Source organism: Nuphar pumila, chromosome 3 (genome assembly GCF_984573655.1).
Source record: "Nuphar pumila chromosome 3, dmNupPumi1.hap1.1, whole genome shotgun sequence".
Classification (NCBI taxonomy): Eukaryota; Viridiplantae; Streptophyta; class Magnoliopsida; order Nymphaeales; family Nymphaeaceae; genus Nuphar; species Nuphar pumila.
Genome location: NC_143251.1, coordinates 6069160 through 6095611, shown reverse-complemented (window position 1 = coordinate 6095611; position 26452 = coordinate 6069160). Strand labels below are relative to the sequence as shown.

The following is a 26452-nucleotide window of genomic DNA, read 5'->3' as shown; positions in this document are numbered from 1 at the left end:
GGACTATTGAAAACATAAGCTAGATTCTTCGTATTCCTCCCTCATTTAACTTATCTTGAGAACTCATTTTGCATTTAGAATTTCTGCAGCTTTTCTATGCAACTTTTTGTATTCCTCTCTTAATTATTTTTTTGAAAAAGGTAATAGTCTTTTTAGTTTTTCCATGGTATGAATTTACTGTATTAGCAAATTTGGTCTGGGCCTGTATGCTATATATAGCAGCCTTGTATTCTCATTGTGTGATATCGGTTGGTTGGTTTTTGAAGCCAGTAAAACTTTTATTTCATTCTTGCATGTTTTTCACTCTAGAGAACAATCTTCTTCTCTAGTTGTTTTTTTTTGTTGTTTTTTCCAACATGGGAGGATGAGTTGTGCGATTTCTCAACCACCATGAACAACTCTTGGTGTTTGGAGCCGAAGTTCTTTTTCAGAATGGCATACGAAGTCTATAACTATGGAGAGGGGTAAAATAATTAGAAAGATCGTTTTCAGACGGTATCCTTTTCTTTTCTCAGATTCTTGGTTTTTTACTCTATTTGTATGATTCCTGCAGATTGATAGGAAATGTTGCTGCAGAAAACAGCCAGAAGTGTGGATATTCAGTGATTCACGACATAATTTTGCCGACTCAGTAGTACTCTCTCTCTCTCTCTCTCTCTCTCTCTCTCTCTTTGTAATTGTGGATTCTGTAGCCTTCTAACAATTTCTGCCAATTACAGGTTCTAAGAGCTTGGGAAGCACAGTTCAGGTCCGGTTTTCAGGTAAAGTTCATTCAAGAAAACCTTTCAAAACTAAAGACATTTAGACACCATGATAGTTTATTCCCTTTTTTATTCATTTTTGCAGGCAATTGCTTTGATTTCAGTAGGAGCTGGATTACTTCAATTAGGATCATTTACAAAGGTGAGGGTTAGTCATTGCATTCACAGGATGTGCTTGGCAAAATTAACAGATTGATGGTTTTTTTTCTTTTGCACTTAGGTAATCGAAGATTTAAACTTCATTTCCCTCATAAAGAACAGATTCATGCACCTTCAAAGCTTACCAGGATTCCTACTGCCACACCCATCCTCCATTAATTACACCATGGGAACCCCACTTGTATCTTTATCAAAAGGGAAGGAACTCCACATTTACATAGCTGTTAAGAATCCAAACAGGGATATGGGTTTTGTCACTCAAGATCATGAAATATTGCCCTCCAGCCTTGAAGCCCCTCTCAAAGCTCCCAACAGTAGAACAGCCATCCTCTTCAACTTTTGCGCATTCACGTGCTTGCATGGAGTAGGCTCTGGATTCTTTTCATGAAGACCATGATGGTGATTTTGTGAAAAAGGTGGCTGGGTACTATTCCATGGGTAAATTTGGAACAGGAAGGCAACAGTTGGGATGCATGGATGTTGATCATGAAAAGGATGTGGATATGGACGCCCATGACAGGTTCATGTGGCATTGAAAGGTAGTCCACTATATTCTTCTGATGGTAACAGACATTTCATGACAAAATCTTATTGATCTTTTGCTTTCAAGATTGGGGAGAGAGGGAGAGAGAGAGCTTTGTGTCTTTTTAATGCATAAATTTTATCTTTTGGTGATTCTACCTTAGAGCTTTGTGTCTTTTCAATGTACAAAATTTATCTTTTAGCGATTCTACCTTTCTATAATATTGCATTAATTATCTTTTGTTTGAACAAAATAGTTAAATCAACATGTGCACCACCTTCCTTGCTATTTGAAAAATCAATAGTGAGGTCAAACCATAAATTGTTTGAACACTGCTGGCATGTGACCATACCTTATGTGCATAATTTAAGCTATTAGCGAGGACTTCCTTTAACACACAAGAAACGAAAGAAAGAGGTTGAATCGAGATGGTTAAAGATTAATAGTTGATTTTATTTTAAGCAATGCAGATGAAACTCAATATGTTCTATATTTTCATGGTTGTATGTATACAATTTCCAGAGGTCAGTCTGATGTGGTACGAACATAGGGATCAGATCCAGCTGAAAAAGTAATCTCTTATTTTAAGACACGCAAGTTTCATTCAAAATTTACATGTTGAAGCCAACCTCTTACACCTAACTACTGGCCAGAGTTACCAAAAGCTTTTTAGATAGGTAAGAAAATCGCTTTTCAAAAACTGGCTTCAGAAACTTAATGAGAGTCTTGATTCCTTCACACTTCTCTTATGTTTTTCACACGCTTCATCTATTCTTCTTGTACTTACTTTACTTTTCATGTGCTATCTGTAAATTGACAGTTATTATTTTTAGTTTTTCTTAAAAATTTAATTCTTACATTAAAAAAATCATGAAATTTAAGAATAATCACTTTTATTTTAGTTTTTATTTGTATTCAATTTTGATTCTCATTCAGTTCTTATATTATTTTTTTGTTTCTCGCTTCTAGCTTCCTATACATTTTAAAATGCATCGTTTCTAGCTTTAGCTTCTCCTATGATTTTCATTGACACTTTCTTGTCGAGCAACCTTGCTACTGCCTACTTTGAATATGTTGTATCTCAGGACTGTTTATGGTTGGTAAACCTTATAACGCTCAAATCCCTCGATTTTTCAGACGGCTGCTCTTCACTTCTACTTTTTTTGTTTTCTTTGTCATCTACTTTCTTCACTCTTCAGTTTAAGCAACATACTTGTCGCTTTAGGATATCATACCCAAATGAATTGTCTACTTTTAATGTCCATAGGATATCAGCGAGTGTTGAAAAAGAGATTAATGGTATCCTATGAACGTTTCTCTGGTCTGGAATTGATGAGAGAAAGAAGAAATCATTGGCCGCTTGGAATCTCCTCGTGTCCCCAATCTCTCGTGGGGGCCTTGGTATTCATGACCTTTGCTCCTTCAATGACGCCTTGCTCATCCCGGTATCTGACGATAGCTTGTTCGTGTTCTTGAAGGATAAGTACAACATCCAAGACCCCCTGAATTTGTGATCTCCGGCTCAGTCCAGGGGTCTCTTTGCTTGATCTTTCATCTGGGGGAGCTGGGTGAAGTCTTGGGCCTTATTGAAGGACCAGATTCCAATTCATGAGGAGCGGGCCGAGGTTGTTTGGAACTGCTCTGATAAGGGTTTTTCTGTGGCCTCATGTTATTTTTTGCTATCTTCCCCTGGGTCTCTCCTCTACCACCCAATGGCATCTGGGGTGTTGGTCCTAGCCCCATGTCAAAGACCTTAGCATGGCTGGTTTTGCAAGATGGGATACAGATGCAAATAACCTATGATTATGAAGACCGGGGGTGCAACTTGCCAGCCTATGCTACTTTTGCGCTTCACACGAGGAGTCGACGCTTCACCTTTTGTGGGAGTGTCCCTTCACGCAGTTCATCTTCATGTCCGTTAGGTCTTCCATCAACATCCAAGTGCAACCCCCCTCTCATGGTCTCGTGATTTTCTCCTTGGACCCCTTTTGCTTGCAAAGTCTAAGAAGGGCATGTTCCTTTGGAGGTGCTGGTTAATAAATTTTGGTGGGTTTTGTGGAAGGAAAGAAATTCGAGACTGCATCGAGGCTAATCTCATCCCCCTACCGCGATCTCTAATCCTACTTGATGTCCGCTTGGTTAAGGCTAAATGAGGTGCTAAATCTCTCAACTGGTTACAGCATACGTTAATTTTCAAAATTTTCTGATCTCTTAACCTCGTTGAATGTCGACTCCTAATTGACAAATATCTTTTCTTTTGTATGCTATTTGCGCTATTAATGAAATGTTTTCCTTTCGTTAAAAAAAACTATATATTTCCACCATTGAAAACTATTATGTTGATTACAAGATTACATGATTTCAAAGAAAACAAAGAGGTAAAGTAAATACTTATTTACCATACAATAGATTATATTATCTATAGCAGTAAAATGCAATCCTTTTGAATGTTTAAACTTTAAAGTCTTAGGTTCCAGTCAGTCATAACATCGCCAAATGATTCGAATCCTTCCTTGCTTTGCTTAGAGTCATAGTGTGATGGTTTATTGGCAGAACCATCAGATGGCATAGGTCATACAAACATGCACCATGAACAAATTAGAGAGCTTTATACAAAAGCAATGCAAAACGGGATGAGTTATTGGCTGTTATATCATCCTGGCTGTGGTAAATATCAAGAGGTGTAAAGCCTTGATCCAAGAAAGAGATTTGACAGTAGCATACTCGCTATTCTTTTGTGTGGATTAGATATTACACGATTCCTATGATAAAGTTGCATAATATTCATAACATAAGAACCTTCAGCGGGGACCCACACTGGGCTGTCCAAATTTGCCCCTAAAGGCTAAACCTACATGAAATGCTTTACTTGAACAAGGTCCAGTGAAGTTTACTTATCCAATTTCCTTTTCTCTGTCTTCTCCTCTCCTAGAATTTGGTGAGGGTTGGCATATGGTGAGGATGTTTCATGTTTAATTGCTACCCTATCTAGAAGCACAAATGCCTAGGGTCCATAAAACTTAATCTACTGCAAAATGTCCATGGAGAATTTAAGAGAGATCGAAAAAAGAGGAAATCATTAATCTACCTTCTTTCACCCTCTATATACTGTCAAAATATTTGGTCTCCTAAACGACCAAAGCATGCTGAAATTCTCAAACAGATACGGTCTATTTTGACATTATATATTACGATCACATACGCACGCAATTCTGAAAGAAAAGAAAAGAAAAGAGGTGACAGAGAAATGTGAATAAACCTAAAAGACACAACATCCTCTAGAAATACTAGCAGCACACTTGGTTCACCAGGCTCTAGCAAAACAATAGGTCGATATTAGGATTAACATTAAATTTTCAACGATGGTAATACATAAACTAACAAAGCCACATGTTTTTAATTACACGTCTCTACCACAACAAAAATACGTAATATATAAAAAAATGACGGATTCCCGTTATTTAAATGTAGACACACTATATCAAAGGTGTAGATCACGTTTATGAAGGCCAATTTGATTAAAAAAAACTTGCATGAATAAAATCCCAAAGACGGGTATGAAGATAGGGATGACTTTGGAGATGAGTGGAACTGAATTGCCGTTTGAATATGAAGAAAACAGGATAGAAAAAATTAACCAAAGAGCATCTTTTTGCAGTTTTCATATATATATATATATATATATATATATATATATATATATATATATATATATATATATATATATATATATATATATATATAGAGAGAGAGAGAGAGAGAGAGAGAGAGAGAGAGAGAGAGAGAGAGTATGGTGTATAGACACCCCCGACTCATGATCAAGCCAACATATACATATAAGAATGTACACTGAATCTCAAGGAAAAAACAGTGAACAAACCTAAAAAATATAGGAAAAGCACCATGACAATCAAGAGAGAGAGAGAGAGTTGCACTGAAGCGTAGGACTTTTTCTTTTCTTTTCTTGTTTTTTAGTATCCTCTGTTGTTCCGGAAAGCGCAGCAGCCAATGGAGTAGACGACGATGAGAAAGATGAGTAAGACGATGTTGACGACCGCCACCTTCCTCCAATCCTTCTTCAGGTTGGCCAGCACACCCGCCTTGCAAGAGTTGCAGTCGTAGCACAGAAGGCTGGGGCCGTTGTTCCATGTGTTGCAGTCGGGATCGGCGAACGGCCCTGCTGTCTTGGTCCACGTGGTGGGTTTCACGTACGTGAAGTTGCAGACCGATGGTGGTTTGCAGCATCCAGACTGCATAAAGAAAGACCCAGACGCAGCAACCAATTAGTAATGCATCTATCCAAAGGAATCACACATACTTTCTTAGATGGCACTAATTTTTGGCACAATATCATATATGGCTACGAAGAAAATATAACAAACATGACTAATTAACCTAAAAACTATGATAAACATGACACCTGTTAAAAAAATCAATTGGTCAGATTTGTTTTATTTTTTAATTTTCAGCTAATTTTGGCATTATGCCTAAAAGCCAGTGCTATCTAGTATCTACGTTCAGATTTTTTTAATTCAAAAACTTACATGGTGATGGGAAGAGAGTTAATCTTTTTTGTTTTTTTAGAAAAAATCTATTCGAGGACCAACTTTTTACTCTTATAAAAATGAACTTCACAATTTTGAATTTTGAGATATAAGCCACAAGCTTCTGAAAAACTGTCAAACAGGGACCTGAGGTTAAGTTATCATCTTGGGAAACATGAAGTGTTCGAGACTGGTGGATGGCATAGGGGGATGATTGGAACCCGACTAGTTGTTGGGCACTACTGTTTGCGCAACGAAGTTTTGGCATATTACCCAATTCAACAAAAAAACACCATGAGGCAACAACAATTAAAAGAGTTCGAGACTGAAGGGTTGAGAAACCAAAACGAAAAAACCCACAAGGAAAAAGCCCAAAATATAGAAGAGACACCCAAAATCCCACAAGAGACAAGACATTACCGGTTACCAGACACTTAAATTCACGGGGGGTGAGGAACAATCGATGATTATCCAATTAAAGTCATACCCTATTGTCATATACAGCCACTTGCATGTCACTTGTTGCAAGTTGCTTTGATTCTGTCATCCCTAAAGTCGATCCCTTTTCGGCATATATACTACTACATCTGGGATTTCGTTGTAGCAAGTCCCTGTAGATGTGATCTATGAAGGGAGATCGGGATTTGAATCGCTGATTCAAAAGTGACAGTTTTAAAAATATCACCCACCATCTGATGACAATATTGCAAAGATGGTGGGTGATCAGGTGCAGCAGCACACAAAGTGCTCAATCATATTGTACCTTATACGCGGCCTGCACTAAAAGTGTTCATAAGTATGTATATATACAGAGAAATAATTACCTGAACAGGAGACAGATTCTCGGCGTAGAACTGTGCGGCCTGCACGTTAACCCCGCCGGCCATGCTCTCGCAAACCTTGCCGGCCTGCAGGCAGCTCCTGATCCTCTTCCAGTTCTGTGCATCGCTCACCCTCTTCTGCAACCAGTTGGAGTAGTCGCCCAGCCGATACTCCTTGTATCCTCTCCCCGACAACACTTCCCCCGCACCCTGGTTCGTCACCACGAAGACGAAGACGGTGAATCCGAAGAGCAGCACGATCAGGACGAACATCACGAAGAGATAGATCCACAAAAGCAAGGAGTTCCTGCAGCAGGCGCCTAGTAGGCCGGCCAGAGACATGAGGAGGAGGAACACCCCAAGAGAAATGAGGGGCTTGTCAATGAACCTCTCGCAGTCGGTGCTGGCCCTCGTGCTCAGCCATATCCCACCGCCCAGTATGGGGATCGAAAGCAGAAAGATGACAAAGTTGAGGATGCCCAAGACGTTGTTGCTGATGCGAACCATGGCGCTCACTCGTCGTCGATCGCACAATGAGGGAGGAAGCAATAGCAAGAGCAATAGAGAGAAAGAAGATGGATGGATGGATGGAAGCCTTCTTTCTTTCGCGTTCTTCAAAGAGAGAAACAAGAGAGGGAGTCTTAATTCAGTTAAACCGTTGTGAGCCTTGTGAGTTTTGAGCCTTGCACGTATTTATGTAAAAAATATGCCCACTTATTTCGAAATAATTCATTCGCGTACCTGTTCTTTTTTAATGTGTCAAAGACATACCTCATTCAGGGGTGGCAATTTCTGACACGACCCGCCAACCCGCCTCTTAGGCGGGTTCGGGTTGGGCTTAAGCCAACCCGTTTAATAAACGGGTCGACCCGCGTAACCCGTTTATTAAACAGGACGGGTTCGGGTTGGGGGTATGCCAACCCGGCTGACCCGTTTAATAAACGGGTTAGGTGGGTGGGTCAACCCGCCAACCCGACCCGCCAACCCGTCTGCCCGACCCGTCAACCCGACAACCCGACCCGCCAACCTGCCAACCCGACCCGCCAACCCATCTGCCCGACCCGTCAACCCGACAACCCGACCCGCCAACCTGCCTACCTGCCAACCCGATTCGTTAACCCGCCAACCCGACCCGCGAACCTGAAAACCCGTTTACCCGACCCAACCCATTTATTAAATGGATTGGCGGGTCGTGTCGGGTTACCCGTTTATTAAACGGGTCGGGTTCGTGTTTGCCACAGCCGACCCGTTTAATAAACGGGTCGGTTCGGGTTGAGGTATGCTGACACGCCAACCCGACCCGCCAACCCGACCCGATTGCCACCCCTACATTCTTAACATGATTAATCAAAATACTGCTTCCGTTGGTTCATTTGAAATTACACTTTTGTCCTTGAGAGCTATTTCATTTTCTAAAGATGGTTCTCTCTCTCTCATACGGATGTGAACAAGTCGGACTCAATTCGAATTTAGGGTGTACCGAATACAACCCAATCGGCTAAAGAAGAATAAGGATCTTACTAGCTTAAATAGCTAATCAGATGTGACATTTACATGCTTTACATTTGAATATATCTCGGACTTAGATTTACTTCCGGTGCAGCATTGAATATAATGCTACAATCCAGATCCCATTATTAATTGAACACCACTTCTATTACCATATCCTACTAAACCGATTCGGTTTAAGTCGAATATTAGTCCTAAATCCAAAACGTTACATCCTCTCTCTCTCTCTCTCTCTCTCTCTCTCTCTCTCTCTCTCTCTCTCTCTCTCTCTCTCTCTATATATATATATATATATATATATATATATATATATATATATATATATATATATATACCAATATTAGTTTCTAGATTTCAAAGTGTGAAGATTTAAACTTTGTTTCAGGATCTCAACGTACTTTGCAGTAGCATTGATTTATTTTCATCCAACAAAAAGCACACATTATGAAACAGAGATTGATGAGGAGGATGGGTAAATCGTGAACTTTGGGAAGAAGAAAAGTGAATTGATTTGCACTGTGGTTGAAATGCTGATGCTGGTGGGGAAGGATAAATGTAGGCACCTACTTGAAATATCTAAATATATAGGTAGAAAACATGAATAGGAATTGAGGGCAAATTTTTTGAGTTGGGGCGGGGGTGGAGACCTTGTCCCCCACCCCTGCCCCGGTACACTACCATCCCTAGCAGGGTGTGGGTAAACGAGCAGAACAAACCAAACAGGAAATGTTCAGGCCTGGCTGGTTTACCAATGGATGGATTTCATGTCATGGCTTGTGTTCATTTTCAGCTTGAGTTCTCGAATACGAGCTGGCTTGTGTAAAAACATTTTATGTTATTTATACATGAGATATATCTGGCTTGTGTAAAAACATTTTATGTTATTTATACATGAGATATATTTTTTATCTATTAAATTTAAAATATATATTATATATTATACTTAATAGTTTATATTATATATATATATATATATTTCATTCATCCTTTTCTTTTTATATATATTCTATGAGCATTATTATTTTTTATTACACTTAAAATATATATTATACATAAAAATATCTTTTTTATCTATACAAGTGCTCTCCAATTGCTTATGGCTCGGCTCACCAGTTATGTGAACAGATCCTGAACGAGTTTTGATGAGCCAAATCAAACCGAGTCACGAGTTGTTTCGCTCGTTTACCTGCCCTACCAACCGGGTATATTTTGTAAATAACCTTGATAAGGGTTTGAGAAGAAAACACAAAGATGATAAAGGGGCATCTTTGGCTTTAGAATTGTGTTTGAGTACAACGTGCAAGCCTTTTGGTTGGAGAATTTTTTAAATAGTTCTTGCCCATTTTTTCTTCCTTTTTTTTGAGGGTGGAACTTGGAAGGGTGTGATGGACCCACAGTGAATTCGTGCAGATTTGCGATGAGCGGCTGTATTGGTCAGTGCAGCGATGCAGCTGAAGGCCACACTTGCCAACGTAGGTTTTTTGGCTTGTACATAGCATGCAACCAACACAGCATGCCACATCAGACAGTAGTCAATGGCTAGTCAGTTGCACAGTTGTTAGTGTGCCACATCAGAATGTTCAGGTTCAGCACATGGGAGCCTTGGGTGCCACTTCAGCAGATCGGATTCAATAAATGTGCGCCTTGGTTAGCTGGGACCACTTGTAACAGTTAGAAAACAATTATGGTTTATACAGTCTAGTTTATGGTTTTGTTCATCCTATAAATAAGGCTTCATTTCCATTGAATTATATCTTTTAGAAATCTTTTGAATAGAATTTGGACTTCGGTCTTTTGGCAAGAGAGAAATCTCTTTGGTGCCTTTATGCATTTGGTTCCCTTAATCAGGGAAATTCATGATTGATGCTCAGCATTCATCCTTGGGTCAATTCCAATTAATTTCAAGCTAACTAAGTTGGATTCGACCTTGATCAAGCGCTTCGTGTCTAGATCAGATCCATTGCACGTCCAACAAATTGCAGATTCATTCAGAGCTTCCATTGCAACGAAGACGCCAAGATTGCAGTCCTAACCTTCATGCCAATGTGAGTACATGACGCCTCTTGCTTTTTTAGAGATCTTCAAGTTTAGCGCATACATTAATGCAATATATTTGCATGTACTGTCTCTTGAGGAGGACGATCGCTGATGATTGCCGCTTGGGAGAACTCACTCTGCTCATCGTAGAGGTCTTCCTAGTTGTGCTGTGGTGAAGGGAGGTTTTCTGGTTTAGATCGCCTCGCAGAGACGTCTTCTACCGAAACTCACTCTTTCAACTGAGAAGCACATAGTCAGGGCCAACACAGGCTCTCGATCGTCGTCTAAGACCTTGTGCATACTGCTAGTGCGCAATTCTTTCGTGTAGTGCAGCACAGTGCTCATGCACGTTTGTCGCCGCATGCTCATGCAATTCCGCGCAATGTCACTCAATGCACGCCTCACTCCCTGCGACACACACGTCGTTGCACAACAATGCGCCACAAGCGTCGCACCGTGCCAGCAACGTGATCTTATGTCGTACAACATTGTGTGACATCAGCCGCATCGTGCCTGCAACATGCCTTAGCACCACACGTCATATATGTTGTTTTTTGCGACACGCTCCCTAGCCGCACCTCAGTAGTGTGTGTCTGGTGCAAGAACGAGATTGCATCCTACCGTTGTCGCAGCAAGTTTACTTGTAGTCATCTCTTTTGAAGGTTGTAGTAAAATTGTGCCCAAAAGATTCACTCTTTTGAAGGTTGTAGTAAAATTGAGTGATATCCAATAGCTCCATCCATTTTACCTTATTCGCACTAGCAAAGTGTCTCAAGTATTTTTCTAGCATCTCATTAATGCATTTGATCTGGCCATACATCTGCAGATGGAAACTGGTAGAAAAGTGTAGCTCAAATCCTACTAACCAAAAGACTTCTCTCCAAAACTTACCTGTGAAACGAGCATCACGATCATTGATGATGCTCTCTGGGCATACTTAGAGAACCTGTCAGTCATGACAAAAATGATGTTGCACCCTTAGTCTTCGGCAAGCTAACGATGAAGTCCATTGAAATACTTTCCCATGGTCGACTTGGGATGGAGAGAGGTTCTAATAATCTCGCAGGCTTTTGATTCATGGGCTTGTCTTGTTGATAGATCAAGCAAATGTGTATATAGTCATCTATGTCATCGCGCATCTGAGGTCAATAATAAATCTGCTCCTTCAACTTAAACGTCCTTTCTTGCCTTGGATGTCTGACCCAGAGAGAATCATGGCACTTTCAGTATCTTCCGACACAAGGATCCCCATCGAAGCACATATACTCGATTCTCAATTGTCATTAGTAGTCATTCTTATTCCCAAAATCGCCTTGTCTTTCCCTCTTTTACCTGAGAGAGGAGATATTGTGCCATGGGGTCTTCTTGTAAGCCCTCCTGGATTCTATCGAGGAGGTCGCTTCGAGTTCTTGTACTTCCACTCTTATCTTTAACCAAGGTTGCCAACTCGGCCTTCCTACTTAACGCATCTACCGCTACGTTGGTCCTTCCAAGTTTATACTCCGAGATCATGTCAAACTCAGCTAAAAATATATGCCAATGATCTTGTTTAGGATTGAGCTTCTTCTGTCTGAAAGTAGCTCGTGGCAACGTTGTATGTGTAGACAATGAACATCGAACCCAATAGATAATGCCTCTAAGCGTGTAAGCAATGTATAATGGCAATCATCTCTCTTTCATGCACCGTATATCGCTACTCAGTGTTGTTTAGCTTTTGACTCTCGAAAGCGATAGGGTGTCCATCTTGCATCAATACGCCTCCAATAGCAAATCAGAGGCATCTGTATATACTTCAAATGGTTACTCTTGGTTAGGCAGCTGCAATACTAGTTTCTTTTCCATGGCAACCTTCAATGCCTCAAATGCTCACTGGCCCTCATCTTGCCAGTCTCACTTTTTGTCCTTTTTCAATAATTCTGTTAGTGGCACCGCAATAGTTGAATATCCCACGATGAAGCGATGATAGTAGTTCGCTAGACCCAAAAGGGACCGAAGCTTGGGAACCTTGGTTGGAATTTCTCAGTCCTAAATAGCTCTTACCTTCTGGCTATTCATCCTTAGACAACCCTTCCTAACCATATGGCCCAAAAAGTTAATCTCCTTTTGACCAAACATGCACTTTTCTCTTTTGACATACAAGTCATTGTTCTTCATCATCTGAAATACCATGCGCAGATGTTGTACATGTTCCTCTATGTTTTGACTGTAAACAACAATGTCATCCATATATACAACAACAAAGTGATCATGACAATGATAGAATATTTGGTTCATCAATATAGAAAAAGTTGCATATGCATTCGTTAAACCAAAGGTCATCACCAAAAACTCGAAGGCATTATATCGCATAATGCAACTAGTCTTGAACTCGTCTCCCTCTGTAATCCTAAGTTGCCAATATCTTGATCGCAAATCTAATTTTGAGAAAACTCGAGCTTCCTCTAACTGGTTGAATAGATCGGCAATTAGAGGCAAGGGATATTTGTTCTTGAGAGTCAGTTTGTTGAGTGCCTTATAGTCCACACACAGCCTCTTGGACCCATCATGTTTTGCCTAAAATAACACAGGAGCTTTGAAGGGTGCCTTTGATGGCTGGATGGTTCCAACAGCTAACATTTCATCCAGTTGTCTTCTAAGTTCTACCAGTTTGGTCGGGGTCATTCTATACAACATCATGGCAGGAGGTCTTGCACCTGGCACCAACTCTATCTGATGATCAACTTTTCTTTGCAACGGCAAGTTTCTTGGCATCTCGTGAGGCATTATGTCTCAAAACTCCTCCAATATCGTAACAATAGATGATAGTACGTCTTCAAGAGACTTCTCCTCTTCTTATTCTTGCATAACTTCTAGAAATATTTGACTGCCTTGTTGGAGGCCCCTCTTAATTTGTAAAGCAGAAACCAAGCAGACATTCGATATTGCCGATGTCGAAGCAGGGATCATGCAAGGAGACTCCTCACCCATGAAGTTGATGATGTCTAGGTGGGGCATAGGCATGGCCTTACTTGCCCATAGAAACTCCATACGCAAGATTACTTTGAAATCGTCCAATGGAGCAATCAAGAAGTATGTTCTGCCTATCCACTGCACAACCCCAACTTGTACATTTTTAGATACTCCCAAGATGGGTTGTGTAACTAAGTTCACTGCCTTCATGCGATGGGATTTTTTATCCCATTGCAAGCCAAGTCTTCTAGCTTCCACTTGGGCAATGAAGTTATGTGTGGCTCTCGTATTGGCCATCGCATTGGTAGCTCTTCCATTGATAGTCACCTCCAAGTACATTAACTCATTTTTAATCGTGGGCACTACAAAGGTGGACCCCTCTCGTGCATTCATCCTCTGTAAGGCCCCTATTTTGATGTCCTTTTTCACAGGTTCTTCTTCTATCTCGATAGTGTTGGTTGCCCTTCTTCCAACATTTCCTTGATTTTGGTTGGGAAAATTCTGTGAAAAATGATTTTTGCTATAGTACCAACATCGGAGGTACCGATCTATTTTCTAAAAGTCCATCAGGTCGTGCTTGGTTCTGATTTCTCTGGTGTCAAGGAGGTGGTCAATATTGCTTTCCTCTATGACCACCTGGGGCATTACCTCGAGCATCCTTATAGAACGGCCTTGCTTGAGGTCTCCCACGATTAGGATATTCAACTATCTGTTCAGCTATCACCATTGCACGAATAAGGTCCATCGATTTTATTCGAGTCAACTCTTGTTGAGCCCAAAACCTTAGTCATCTTTTAAAAAAGTAGATATGATCCATCTTTGACATATCCTTTATATCGAGCATTACTGATGAAAACACAACTACATATTATTGAATGCTCCTTGTATGGTTCAGGGCCATCAACTTATTACAGGCAAGCTCCTCGACATTATGTGGAAGAAAACACCCTCTCATTTTCTTTTTGAAGTCGTCCCATGACTCGATCATAATTCCTCTGCATTCCATTATTCGATATTGTGTCATCCACCATGCAGTGGCACCCTCGATCAAGGACCTAGTCGCAGTATGGATTCGATCATCATCGTTATCGATCTCAGCATGATTGAAGAATTGTTCCACATCCCACGGCCAGTTTTCCACGATCCTGGCATCTCTTTCACCTTTGAACTTTGTCAGCTCAACCGACTTCAGTTTGCACCATTCACGATGGATCATCACTGTGTTTTCCCTATGTGTGTTATTTCTACGATTTTTGGCATTGGCCACACCACCAATATTGTTTCCCAATAGCCTTTCTAAGACTTTGTATCTTTTACGGACTCTGTATCTTTCACAGAGTTCCTGCATTTTGGTTGCTTGTGTACTAAACCAATCTGTTAATTCTTAGACTACGGTCCTCAGGTCTTCGGTCTCAGCCCTTATATCAACATCTAACTTTTCAAAGTCATCTTGTGCCCTTTTAACTGCATTGGCATATGCACGGACGTCCCCTGATAATTTTGTCATTCTTTTCTCGACTTTTGTCACTCATTTCTCTATAGGGTTGACTATTTCTTTCAGGCGAGATACCTTTGTCGCCTCCATGGTAGATTTCTCTTTTTCTGCCCTTTTTCCTTTGTGACTTTTCCAAGGAGTTCTCCCAACTCTGAGTCCATGATCGAACTCAATCGATGAGAGTTTCAGCAAATACTTCCATGGTAGTTCTCGAGGAGACTCTGGTATCAATTGTCACAGGCTTATCTAGAAGCACCATGCGGCACCTGGTGATTCCAACCAGGTCAGCCTTCTGAATTAAGGAAGCAACACGAACACCCCGCACCAGAGTGCACAATCTCAAAGAGCGCAACAGAGAGAAAGAAAGAAAGCAACACTTCTTTATAAACTTCAAGATTTACAGAGCGGGGGGAGGGACCCGTTACCATTGTAGTATAGAGAAAATCTTAAGCCATAGGCCATTTATGTACACTACAAAAAACCAAAGAGGTATCCACATCAAGAAAAGAAAGGTGAAAACATGCGAGCTGGAACAATTAGTGTGTTTACTGAAAAACAATTTATTCTGAACGGGTTTTTTTCGTGGGGCTCACATGAGGAAGGTAAGTCACAAACACACACAAGATACAAATTCTGTGAGGAAAGAACCCTGCCCACCTGTTGGTTTCGATGCTTTAACCCTATTTACAGTGAAAAGAAAGTCCAACCAAACAAAGTCAGACTTTGGACTTTATTTCCATTGTAACAATCTTCACACATTTTTGTGCATAGTGGGCAAGAGAAGGGAGGAGTACCCTAAGGGCACGTTTGTAAGAGAGAAAAACTTTCATTGGAAAAGAAGGTTTTGTCGGTGAGAGTTTTTGATATGAGAAGTTTTCCAAAAGAAAGTCTTTTGCTTGTTTGTCTAGCATGAGAAAAACATAGTTGAAAAATATGAAAAAAATGAGAGTGGAGGGTGGTGCTGATGGTGGTGGGTGGTAGTGGCTAGATGCTGTGAGATGGATGGTGAGGAGTGTAAAAATAAATTTTCTCTTGTTAGAAAACATTTCTCCACCTCCCCAATTCCATGAAGGAATGTTTCCTATCAAAAAGCATACTTTTTAGAAAAAACTCTCTCAACAAAAAAGTCTGTCTCGTTTGGAAGAATCGAAAAATCCGTAGGGATGTTCCATTTTGCATCACTTTTTTTACATCTTTCTCTCTTCCAAACGTTCCCTAAAAGTTTTACACTGTAGAATCCCCAATAAGAGGTGCTATAAACGTGGATTTTGTCCGTGATCCAAAGCAGCCATTATTCTCCTTGCCATACACAAAGAAAGAAAATCATATGTGCATGAGAATGACATGGTTTTGTGTTTCTCATAGGTGCTCGTCTCCCCCCCACCCCCAATAACGGACCATACATTGGCTGGGCTTCTGTTGGTATAATCCCGGTGGTACCCCTGCTCATTGAGAAGTGCACCTAGCTTTGACCTTGCAGCAAGAAATGTCACCTGAGTTTTGAAATTGTGATGTCTCGTCAACTTGGTGACATTCACAAGAGTCTAATAGATAAGCGAAGCCCTTGTGGGCCAATGTCATATAATATGTGCTCGTCTTAAGACAATGAACAAGCTTAACAAAGTGGATTGACTTGGTGGTAAAGTTGTCTTGTATGCAAGCAAAGGGAGTACTGGTTACATCTTGAAAATAACCAACGGATCCGTTCATGCAATGGCGTTCAGCTAAAAATACAGCTAAGGCTGTCATCATCTAAAAACAATGAGTTGAGGGACCACCACTGGCTATGGCTCTCTCCGTGTCTGATAGGAGCAGCTAGTGCATGTCACCTTGTGTTGGGACGTTGCAGGTTCAAAACCCATAGAGGTCTGCCTAACCCCAGCTTGCCTTTCAAAAAAAAAACAAGTGCACTGAAGATCCAACCAAAGATGTGCACTGAAGATCCAACAGTCTACATCGGAGGCTTCCCGTATGTGGATCGTTCAATCCATCTAATACGACAAGCCGATGGATCCGACAGATATGATGGTACCATCATTATTCTTATTTGGAGGCAGGGATGTCAACAGGTAGTCGGATATCCACTTAATCTGAATCCAACTAGTCAGATTCGTTAGAGCAAAAGGATCCGATTAATAATTAGAATCCAAGTTCATACCGATCGAAACCAAGTTCAGTGGATTATATGACCTGATTACATATAAGATATATCCAGTTATCTAATCAGATTCAGATTCCATGTTACCTTTTTCTCTTTCAACACTGATCCTGAATCAAATCTAATTAGGCTAAATCCTAAAAGGTTGGACCCGGTAACGCTCATATCTGACCCGAGTCCCACCTGTTTACGTCCCCTATTTGGAGATTAGTATTTTACACCTTTTTTTTCTTTTTATATATCGAGGGGTAAGCAGGAAAATGTGCATCATGGCTTAGTAGCAAGGTACGATGGTTCCTTTAAGGTGATACAGAAGATTGGCAGTATGGTGTATAGGCTAGGCTAGAGCTGCCCACAAGCATAAAATCCCATCTAGTTTTCTTAGTTAGTTCTAAGCCAGTTCATGCCCCTCCAAAATGTTGTTGTACAGTTTGAAAATGGAAGAGGATGAGAGGATGATGAAGATCCAACTAAATAAGATGCTTTGAGATGTAGGGATTGTTAACCTTGTGGAAAAAGAAAACTTTTGATAAGAAAAAAAATCCTCCGTAGAGGACATGAAAGCTGGGGTTAGGTAGACCCTACCAGTTATATAACCATAGCATTGGAATTCGAACTTGCAACGTCCCAACACAAGGTGAGGTGCACTAGCTGCTCCTGCCTGACAACCGGAGCCCCCATTAGTCTCGGTAGAGGAATTCTTCTTAAAAAAAGTCTGAGCTCTAGGTTAACTTCTTTTCAAAAAACTTCTCTGGCTTCAAAAGAATGAAAAAGACACAATTTTTTCCATATCATAAATATCGAGGTGTAAGGCCTTGAACCAAGATAGAGATTTGGCAATAGCATACTCACTGTTCTTTCATGGCACTTTTATTGTGGATAAGGTGGAAGATAGTTCCTGTAGTAAAGTAGGGATAGCAGTGGATCGAGGGGAAGCAGGGATACATCCGAACCCGCCCTGTTTGAGGCGGGGTTAGAGAATATGAAACAAGGAATGAACCGGTGATGGAGGTGAAAATAAAAAACCAGGGATGCAGGCGGGGATTGACTTATACTTTCTCCGCCCCGTCTTCGGTCTTCGTTAGTAAAATGACTAAAATATCTTTAGTTATTTAATAAAATTATATATAACTGTTGGGTTAAACCACCACGTTGGTGGTGGTTACCCACGATGTGGGTAACGTTTCCCCACATAAAGTGTTCCTTCTGTTAAATCCATCACCGAATACAAGGGGGAACGGTTGCTCAACCGTTCTCATTTGGTGATTATAAGAAGGAGGTTTCATAAGCAATCTCATACGGGAAAAGTGTGAAAATACAAATCTGTGTATAAAGTGAAAAACACAGTGAAAGAGGGAATAAGGTAGACTCACCGGTGGCATTCGGAGGCTTGCGCTTGTGGTGGTTGCAGACCAGCTGAGTTGAAGGAAACCCTTCTCCGGCAACATCCTCCGCCCTTCGGAAATGGCCAACTCAGGTACGCATTATGTGTGATTATTTTTTGTAGGGGCTTCCACCGGCCGGTGGCTGAGGCGCCGGCGACTCCGGATAAGCAGTGAAACACCCCCAACAATGGGTTATGGGCCCATACCCCGCATCCGCTGTGGGGTGTGCTCTGGCCGTCCGGCATAGCAGATCGCCGTGGGGCGATTCTGCAGCCAGTCGACGGCAGCCGGCGAATGTCGTCGTTGGGCGACAGACAGCGTTTCGGGTTTTTACCTGAGGCCATTAGGTTGCTGGTTCTTTCGTCGTCGCCTGAGACTGCCACGTAGAGTCATCGTTATTCTGGCCAGCCACTGTCTGGCGATGCAAGCATCCAGCCGGCGGCGCTTTGAGTTTCTGGTAAAGCAGTTGCGCCGGGTCTGGGCTCCGTGAGGGTCGTCAGAAGGTGTGGCGGCTCGTCGGCAGACGACGTTGGTCATCGACGGGTGACATTGGGTCACCGACGGGCGACATTGGGTCACCGGCAGGCGACGTTGGTCGTCGACGGGCGACATTGGTCGCCGGCTGCGAGATGGGGGAAACCCCTCTTTTGAGAAAAATCAGGGTTTTTTCTTCCCCTTTTCAGTTTTTTTAACGGGTGGAACCGGATCGGGTCGGGTATTCGGTTCGGACTCGGATCCGGTTAATGTCGGGTCCGACCGGATCAAGTCTAACTGGGTCTGACCCGGATCCATTATACCCAGGTCAGACCCGGATTCGGTTATTACCGGGTCTGGCCCGAATCCAGTAAACCCCGGGCAGACCCGAATCCAGTTATCACCGGGTCTGACCCGGATCCGGTTAGTACCTGGTCTGGCCCGGATCTAGATCAAGCCGAATCTGACTCAAATCTAGTACATACTAGGTCTGACCCAGATCCAGTAAAAGCTGGATCCGACCCGGATCCAGTAGGGTCGAGGCACTATTTGGCCTGAACCGGATCAGGGACTGATTCGGCCCCCTTTTCGGGACTGGTTCGAAGCCATTTTTTATTGGTTCCTTCCAGTTTCTCACCGGTTCTGAGATGCTAAAACCCTGTTTTCTTACATATAAGAAAATACAGGGATTTTAGCATACGGTTATAGGGTTTTTATGAACTTTTGTTCATACTTGACATCGGTTTATAAGGTTCAGAACCGGTTCATGCCTTGGATGACCGGTTCAGGGTTGTTTCAGACCGGTTCAGAGTTCTTTAAGACTGATTTCTGATACATATGACTGGTTCATTTAGTTTTCAAACAATTTCGAAGGTCATATGACTAGTCCATTCGGTTTACAGACCATTTCAAGATATTGTTTTTTCATATTAGCATTAAGGATAGTTAGATAGCTTAGTGTTTTCATGTCACCAAAGTGACTGAAAACATGTACGTCATCAAAGAATTTTATACTATCATACAGTTTAAGACGATATCCACATTGTACTTAGATTCATGAAATGATAAATGACTCAAAGGTAGTTTTATCGTGTTTGAAATTTAAGTAGGGTAAAATAAGGTAAATGTGTTGAGATACATCACACATGTGTATCTAAAGGTACCTTGTGTTAATGGTCTAACTTCACAAGAACCTTAGTTTTACCGAATATGGTCGGTAGGCGAAGTGGTTTCGCATGTTGGAGCTCTTACCAAAGTAGGACTCTGATGACCCCCTTCACTCGCCTAGGAAATAAGCATATCAAGGGCCTTTATTCTTTTGCTTTTTCCATTAAAATTTTAGTCTCGTACGAGACTACTTCGCAGGCTATATGGTTAAAGAAATTCATATCATAGTTAAAGGTGGTCGATTCCATTGGGAAGCCACTGAAGGTCTACTATGATAATGAAATTGTGGTGTTCTTTTCGAATAACAACAAAAGTACTACGTCATGTAAGCATATGGAATTGAAGTATTTTGTTGTTAAAGAAAAGGCGGAGAATCATTTAGTGCATATTGTTAATATTGGTACCAAAGAGATGATCATTGATCCTCTTACTAAATGGCTAGCACCGGGATTATATTCCGAACATATAATGAGGATGGGATTGTTAAACTCTTTTTGACATATGCACATAAATAAAGTAATCACTTTCAGTTTTTTATTCTCATTATGGTTGTTGTTAATCTCATAAAGATTAGAGATTCAACTAAGGACCTATAGAATAGAATAAAAAGGTCATTTTATTCATCAAGTTATTCTCATAAGGTTTTCTGGTTAAAGGGTTTATCGTCAGAACAAGTGGGAGAATGTTGGGTTAAACCACCACGTTGGTGGTGGTTACCTACGATGTGGGTAACGTTTCCCCACATAAAGTGCTCCTTTCGTTAAACCCATCACCGAATAAAAGGGGGAACGGTTGCTCAACCGTTCTCATTCGGTGATTATAAGAAGGAGGTTTCATGAGCAACCTCATACGGGAAAAGTGTGAAAAAATAAATTTGTGTATACAGTGAAAAACACAGTGAAAGAGGAAATAAGGTCGACTCGCCAGTGGCATTCGGAGGCCTACGCTTGTAGTGGCTGCGGACCGGCTAATAGGGATGGCAGTGGGGCGGGGCGGGGGACAAGGTCTCCACCCCCACCCCACCTCAAGATTTTATCCTCCACCCCCTCCTCCATCCCCGGCGGGGATGGATTTTATCCTCCACCCCCGCCTTCATCCCTGTTTCATGTCCTCCATCCCCGGTTCAAACGGGGATGAGGCGGGGTGGGGATATTGCGGGCAAAAGTGGTCGGGGCGGGTATGAGGCGGGGATCGTGGCGGGGACGGGGCGGGGCGGGGAAAAGTGCATGTCCATCCCCGCCTCCACCCCCGGACAGGGATGGATTTTAACCTTCGTCCCCGCCTCCATTCCCGTTTCATACCCTTCATCCCCGGTCCAAACGGGGCGGGGCGGGGCGGGGCCCCGCTTTCCCCCGGTCCACTGCCATCCCTACCGGCTAAGTTGAAGGAAACCCCTCTCCGGCAACATCCTCCGCCCTCCGGAAATCGCTGCCTCAGGTACGCATTATGTGTGATTGTTTTTTGCAGGGGCTTCCACCGGTTGGTGGCTGAGGCGCCGGCAACTCCGGACCGGCGGTGAAACACCCCCAACAATGACTCCTATATATATTCTTAATATTAAATTTCTAACCATAATGCCTAAAACGATCCTTTTGGCTTGTTTAGTTTTCTTTCCTCTCCTTCCGGTTGTCCTGATCAACCCTTTCGGCCTTCTCTCAAGGATCCTCGTGTCGCTTTGCATGACAACTTGGCCTTCTTGGTGACTCGGCTTCTTTTTTTTAATGAATGCAACAGTAGGAAACAGGTAAATTTGGTGAGAAGCAAGAACGAAAACGAGGCAGAGACGGTAAATTTGGGACAAGACAGGAATGGACGTCCAAAGTCCCCTATCACAGGAATGAATCGAGGATGGAGATCACTATTTTGAGACAGGACAGGATAGAGATCTTGTTCCTACACTAGCCCCAGTCCACTGTCGTCCCCGTAGGAAAGTTGTGTATTTAGAACGTGAGGTCATTCCAAATTCGCCTCTACGTGATTGAAGAAAATGCTTTCACTTGGATAAGGCCTTATGGCAGGATGTTTTTCCTCTTTCCTTTTCAATATCTTGTCTTTTCCTAGAACTTTAATAATGAATGTTGGCATATACGGTGAAGACATAAAGCAGATAGCGCCCATGGGAACAAAGTTGGCACCAATGGGAACAAAAAGGAGGAGGGCTCAACACAGATGAACTCCGAGGATAAAAAAAAAAAGAAAAAAAACGGCATGTGAAAAGCTTAAGTAACAGATCAGAGAACGGATAGGATATTTTTTTCTTTCAAATGTAGTTCCTTTAGGTAAAATCTGAACATACATTGGCGGACCGGACCGGATATCATTTCTGTTCAATCGAATTACTTTGAAATTCAGGGCAGATTATGATCAGCATTTTCAGCCAGATGTGAAATTGATCTTATTCAAAAGCTGACCCGGTTACATCTTTTTAAATGTAAATAGCTTGCCTTTAGTTTTGTTTTTTTCAGACCCAGTATTGCCACATGTATTTCGATTCAACCTTACATCTTAAGATCCAGATGGATCCTGATTTGGATTCGGATATACTGCTTATATTCGAATTAGGATCAGGACCGTTTGGACCCCTTAGATCAGACCCTCCTTTAAAATACTAGTACGCTTCTCCATCCAAATCACGGGGCCCTAGTGGCTCTATTTAAAAAAAAATGGATTGACAACTATGATAGAAGATAATAGTTAAAATAACTACAGCGATAAACATATTTATGGCACCTTCACTTTGAATAAAAAAATAGTAATATACAAAAAAATGGTTACTATTTATACCATTTCAATTTGAAGATGGTAGGAAAATTAACCCAAGCGATCATCTTATTCCAATTTTTCATCCATGAGAGAGATTCTTGTAGTAAGTAATATATGGTAACACTCCAAGTCATCGGCTTGGTAACATGTATACATCAGAATAGGCAGAAAGAAAGATTCTCAAAGAAAAAACGGTGAAAAAACAATATATATATATATAGTCACTAGAACATGAGAACTGAAAATATGAGAACAGCGATTTTCATAGATTTTTTTTGTTTTTTTTTCTTGAATCTAACCGAACGAATGCGATCTACATGTTCGGTTTTAAATGTACCCATGTCATTGAATCATCCTATTTTTATGCATATATAAAAGAGACTTTTTTAATGCTTTAAAATCAATGGCGCATAATTTTCATAAATATTTAAGCATTAAAAATTTGCATTTTTCATAGAAATGGTTGATTTCTAGCAAATTCACAATGTCAAGCACATCCACATTATTCAATTTACAAAAAAAACAGTGTTGAAAATGCTCATATTTCTTGTTCTCATATTTCAGTTCTCATGTTATAGTGAGGCTAGTAGTCTGCTCTGTTGTTCCTGAACGCGCAGCAGCCAACGGAGTAGACGACGATGAGGAAGAAGAGGAAGACGATGTTGACGACCGCCACCTTCTTCCAATTCTTCTTCAGGTTGGCCAGCACACCCGCCTTGCACGAGTTACAGTCGTAGCACAGAAGGCTGGTGTCGTTGTTCCATGTGTTGCAGTCGGGATCGGTGAACGGGCCTGATGTCTTGGTCCACGTGGTGGGGCTCACGTACGTGAAGTTGCAGGCCGATGGTGGTTTGCAGCATCCAGACTGCACAAAAGAAAGACCCCAACAGAGCAATCAATCAGTAAGCATATCTCTACTAAGAAATACTCATAAATAAAACACAATAAAAAAGAAAATCTTGTAGACTGAAGAGGGCGCGCGGGGTTCTATCTTTCAACAGGACAAAAAGGAAAACCGAAAATCCAACATCTAATTTGAAATAAAGATGAATCAGTTTCATCTGCCTTGTTCTTCCACTTATGAATTTAATGGGCAAAGATGCGGGAAGAGAAACTATACAATATGCAGAAAGGCTTTTTAGATCCAATCTCGCGGAAAATATATGTCAAGAAAAAAGGAAATCCCCAACTAGAAACTGGCTCGATAGCATCTAAATTTCTATTTCATCTTCATAATTTAAACGGAAGACCCGAAGAGAACTCAACAATGAAAAAAAATAAAACCATTTAAAAGAAAAGGATAAAGTAAACAAGAAATTCCCATGACCTCCACAACAACAAATTTTCAAAATTTAAAGAAATCAAAAGAACCCTCCCAAATAAACCACAAAAAAAACCAAAAAATGGAGCATAAAAGCAGAGCACCCAAAATCACAGAAGGCCTTACCTGATACAGGTAAGTATATGGTTTTTTCAAGGGGAAAAAGAAAAAAGAGGACCAACAGAGAAACAAAGAACCCTCTTTACATTTCACCAAGTGCCCCTCAGAGAGAGTATGCCCAATTACCTGGATGGGCGAGAGATTCTGGGCGTAGAACTGCACGGCCGGCTCGCTCATCTCGCCGGCCATGCTCTCGCAGACCTTGCTGTCCTGCAGGCAACTCGCGATTTTCTTCCAGTTCTTGGAGTTGTTCACCCTCTTCTGCAACCAGTTGGAGTAGTCTCCCAGCCGGTACTCCTTGTAGCCACGCCCGGACACCACCTGCCCCGCGCCCTTGTTGGTGACCACGAAGGCGAAGACGGTGAAGCCGAAGAGCAGCACAATCAGGAGGAACATCACCAAGAGGTAGACCCACAGGAGCCAAGTGACCCTGCAGCAGGCGCCCACGAAGCCCGCCAGAGACACCACCAGCAGGAACACACCGAGGACGATTATGGGCTTCTCGAGGAACTTCTCGCAGTCGGTGCTGGCCCTCGTGCTGAGCCATATCCCACCCCCCAATATGGGAATCGAGAGGAGGAAGGTCACCAAGTTCAAGATGCCCACCAGGTTGTTGCTGATGCGAACCATGGCGGTTACTCGTCGTCGATAGCAGAATCAGGAGGGAGGAAGCAAAAACGAGAGAGAGAGAGAATGAAGACCCTTTTCTCTTTCAAAGAAAAGGAAAGGAAGAAGTGTCCCCTCTCTGATGCAGTTATGGTTGTGACCTTGTGGGCGTGACGCGTGTTTATATACGAGAATAGGGGGAAGTTTCAGAGAAGATAAACGGTGTACTTTCGCTTCTGAGAAACTTATTTGGGCTTAACACCTAAGCGCTCGTCTCTCTCTCTCTCTCTCTCTCTCTCTCTCTCTCTCAGGGCACTTGGTGAAATTTACTTTGAGTTTTCTTCTGTTGAAATTTACTTTGAGTTTTCTTCTGTTTTTCTTCTTGAAGAAACCATATGTTTTATGTGTGAGTGGGGACTGGGGAGTAGGGTTCTATCAGGATCTTATCACAAGAGAACAACTTTTTTTTAGAGTGTTTTTGGCAACTCCGACCTTGCTGATGTCAGGGTCAATTTGTGAGGAAACCAGTGTTGTCGGTACAGGTGCTTATTGCCGGAGTCGGTCGACACTTATCATGTACGTATCGCCAGAAAATTGATACGATACTGACCTTAATCGGCTATATTTTAATAAATAAAAACAATAGCTTAAAATTATTTTTTTAATATTATCTGAGTGACTTTAACATGTGTTAAGTTCTGATTGACACATAATAATTTTTAATTATTTTTTGGCTGATTCAGAATAATTCACTTGAGAATCGGTATTGGCCGAATGACCTGAATCGTTTTACCAATACTGACAGCATTGGAGAAAATGACACTTGGATCCTGTTTTTTCAATGAAATCAACATGATTTTTTTGGCTTGAATATTTATGAAAATTTGAAAATGTGTAGAGGGTTGATTTTAGAACCAGTTTAAAATCAACCCACATGTGGGAATCGGAAAATCAAGCATATCGAATATATTTGCATGGTAAAATTTGAGAAAATATTTAAAAAAATCCTTACAAGGCTCGATAAGCTAGCAGTAAGCAGCTAACCCTTATTTATGTGTATGTTGTAAATACCTTGATTAATTTTGGGCATTCTTATTTTATATGTTTATATTTACTTTTGGGCGTTCTCAAACTATTTGAATTTTCAAAATTTGTTGTTGGTGGTATCATGGGGATTTCTTGGTTACTTTTTCATTTTTTCTAGGATTCGTTTGAGGGTTTTTTTTTTAACTTACGAGTATTATTCTAGTCTTCTGTTTAAGACTTTAAGTTGTGAAAATGAAATATGTAATTGGAAGCAAGAGAGCCAACTGGCTGGTTGATAATTCTAATTGAGGATTCTTTTTTTTCTGACATATATTTTTTCCGCAAGATTGAATCCAAAAAACTTCTAATAACGTATTAGTTTCTCTTCCCACCTCGTTGCCCATTAAATTCCTCGAATGTAGAAGGAGGCGGCAAATGAAACTGATTCATCTTTGTTTCAAATTAGAAGTTGACTTTGGGTTTTCCTTTTTGTCACGTAGAAATGACGTAAGAGCGAAGCAGAAGACTAGCGTCCATAAGAATTCATTTGGTACTAATTTATACTTTGGATTTTTTTTATCTTTTAGATTTTTTTTATTTAGATCCTTCTAGTATTTTGTTTATTTGCAATAGA

At 41.3% G+C, this 26452-nt stretch overlaps 1 protein-coding gene and 1 pseudogene across 1 annotated transcript; both read right to left on the bottom strand.

Moving 5' to 3' along the window:
• Positions 1-5414: 5414 nt before the first annotated feature.
• On the bottom strand, positions 5415-7315 carry LOC149841755 (tetraspanin-7 pseudogene; annotated as a pseudogene).
• A 15877-nt stretch (positions 7316-23192) lies between these two features.
• Positions 23193-24940, bottom strand: LOC149841754 (tetraspanin-8-like). The gene is made up of 2 exons (XM_090001152.1): positions 24313-24940; positions 23193-23610 (listed from the first exon to the last, which is right to left on the bottom strand). Exons 1-2 carry the CDS (start codon positions 24814-24816, stop codon positions 23329-23331), a joined length of 786 nt encoding a protein of 261 aa, XP_089857278.1. The 5' UTR covers positions 24817-24940; the 3' UTR covers positions 23193-23328.
• Between the last annotated feature and the right edge of the window lie 1512 nt (positions 24941-26452).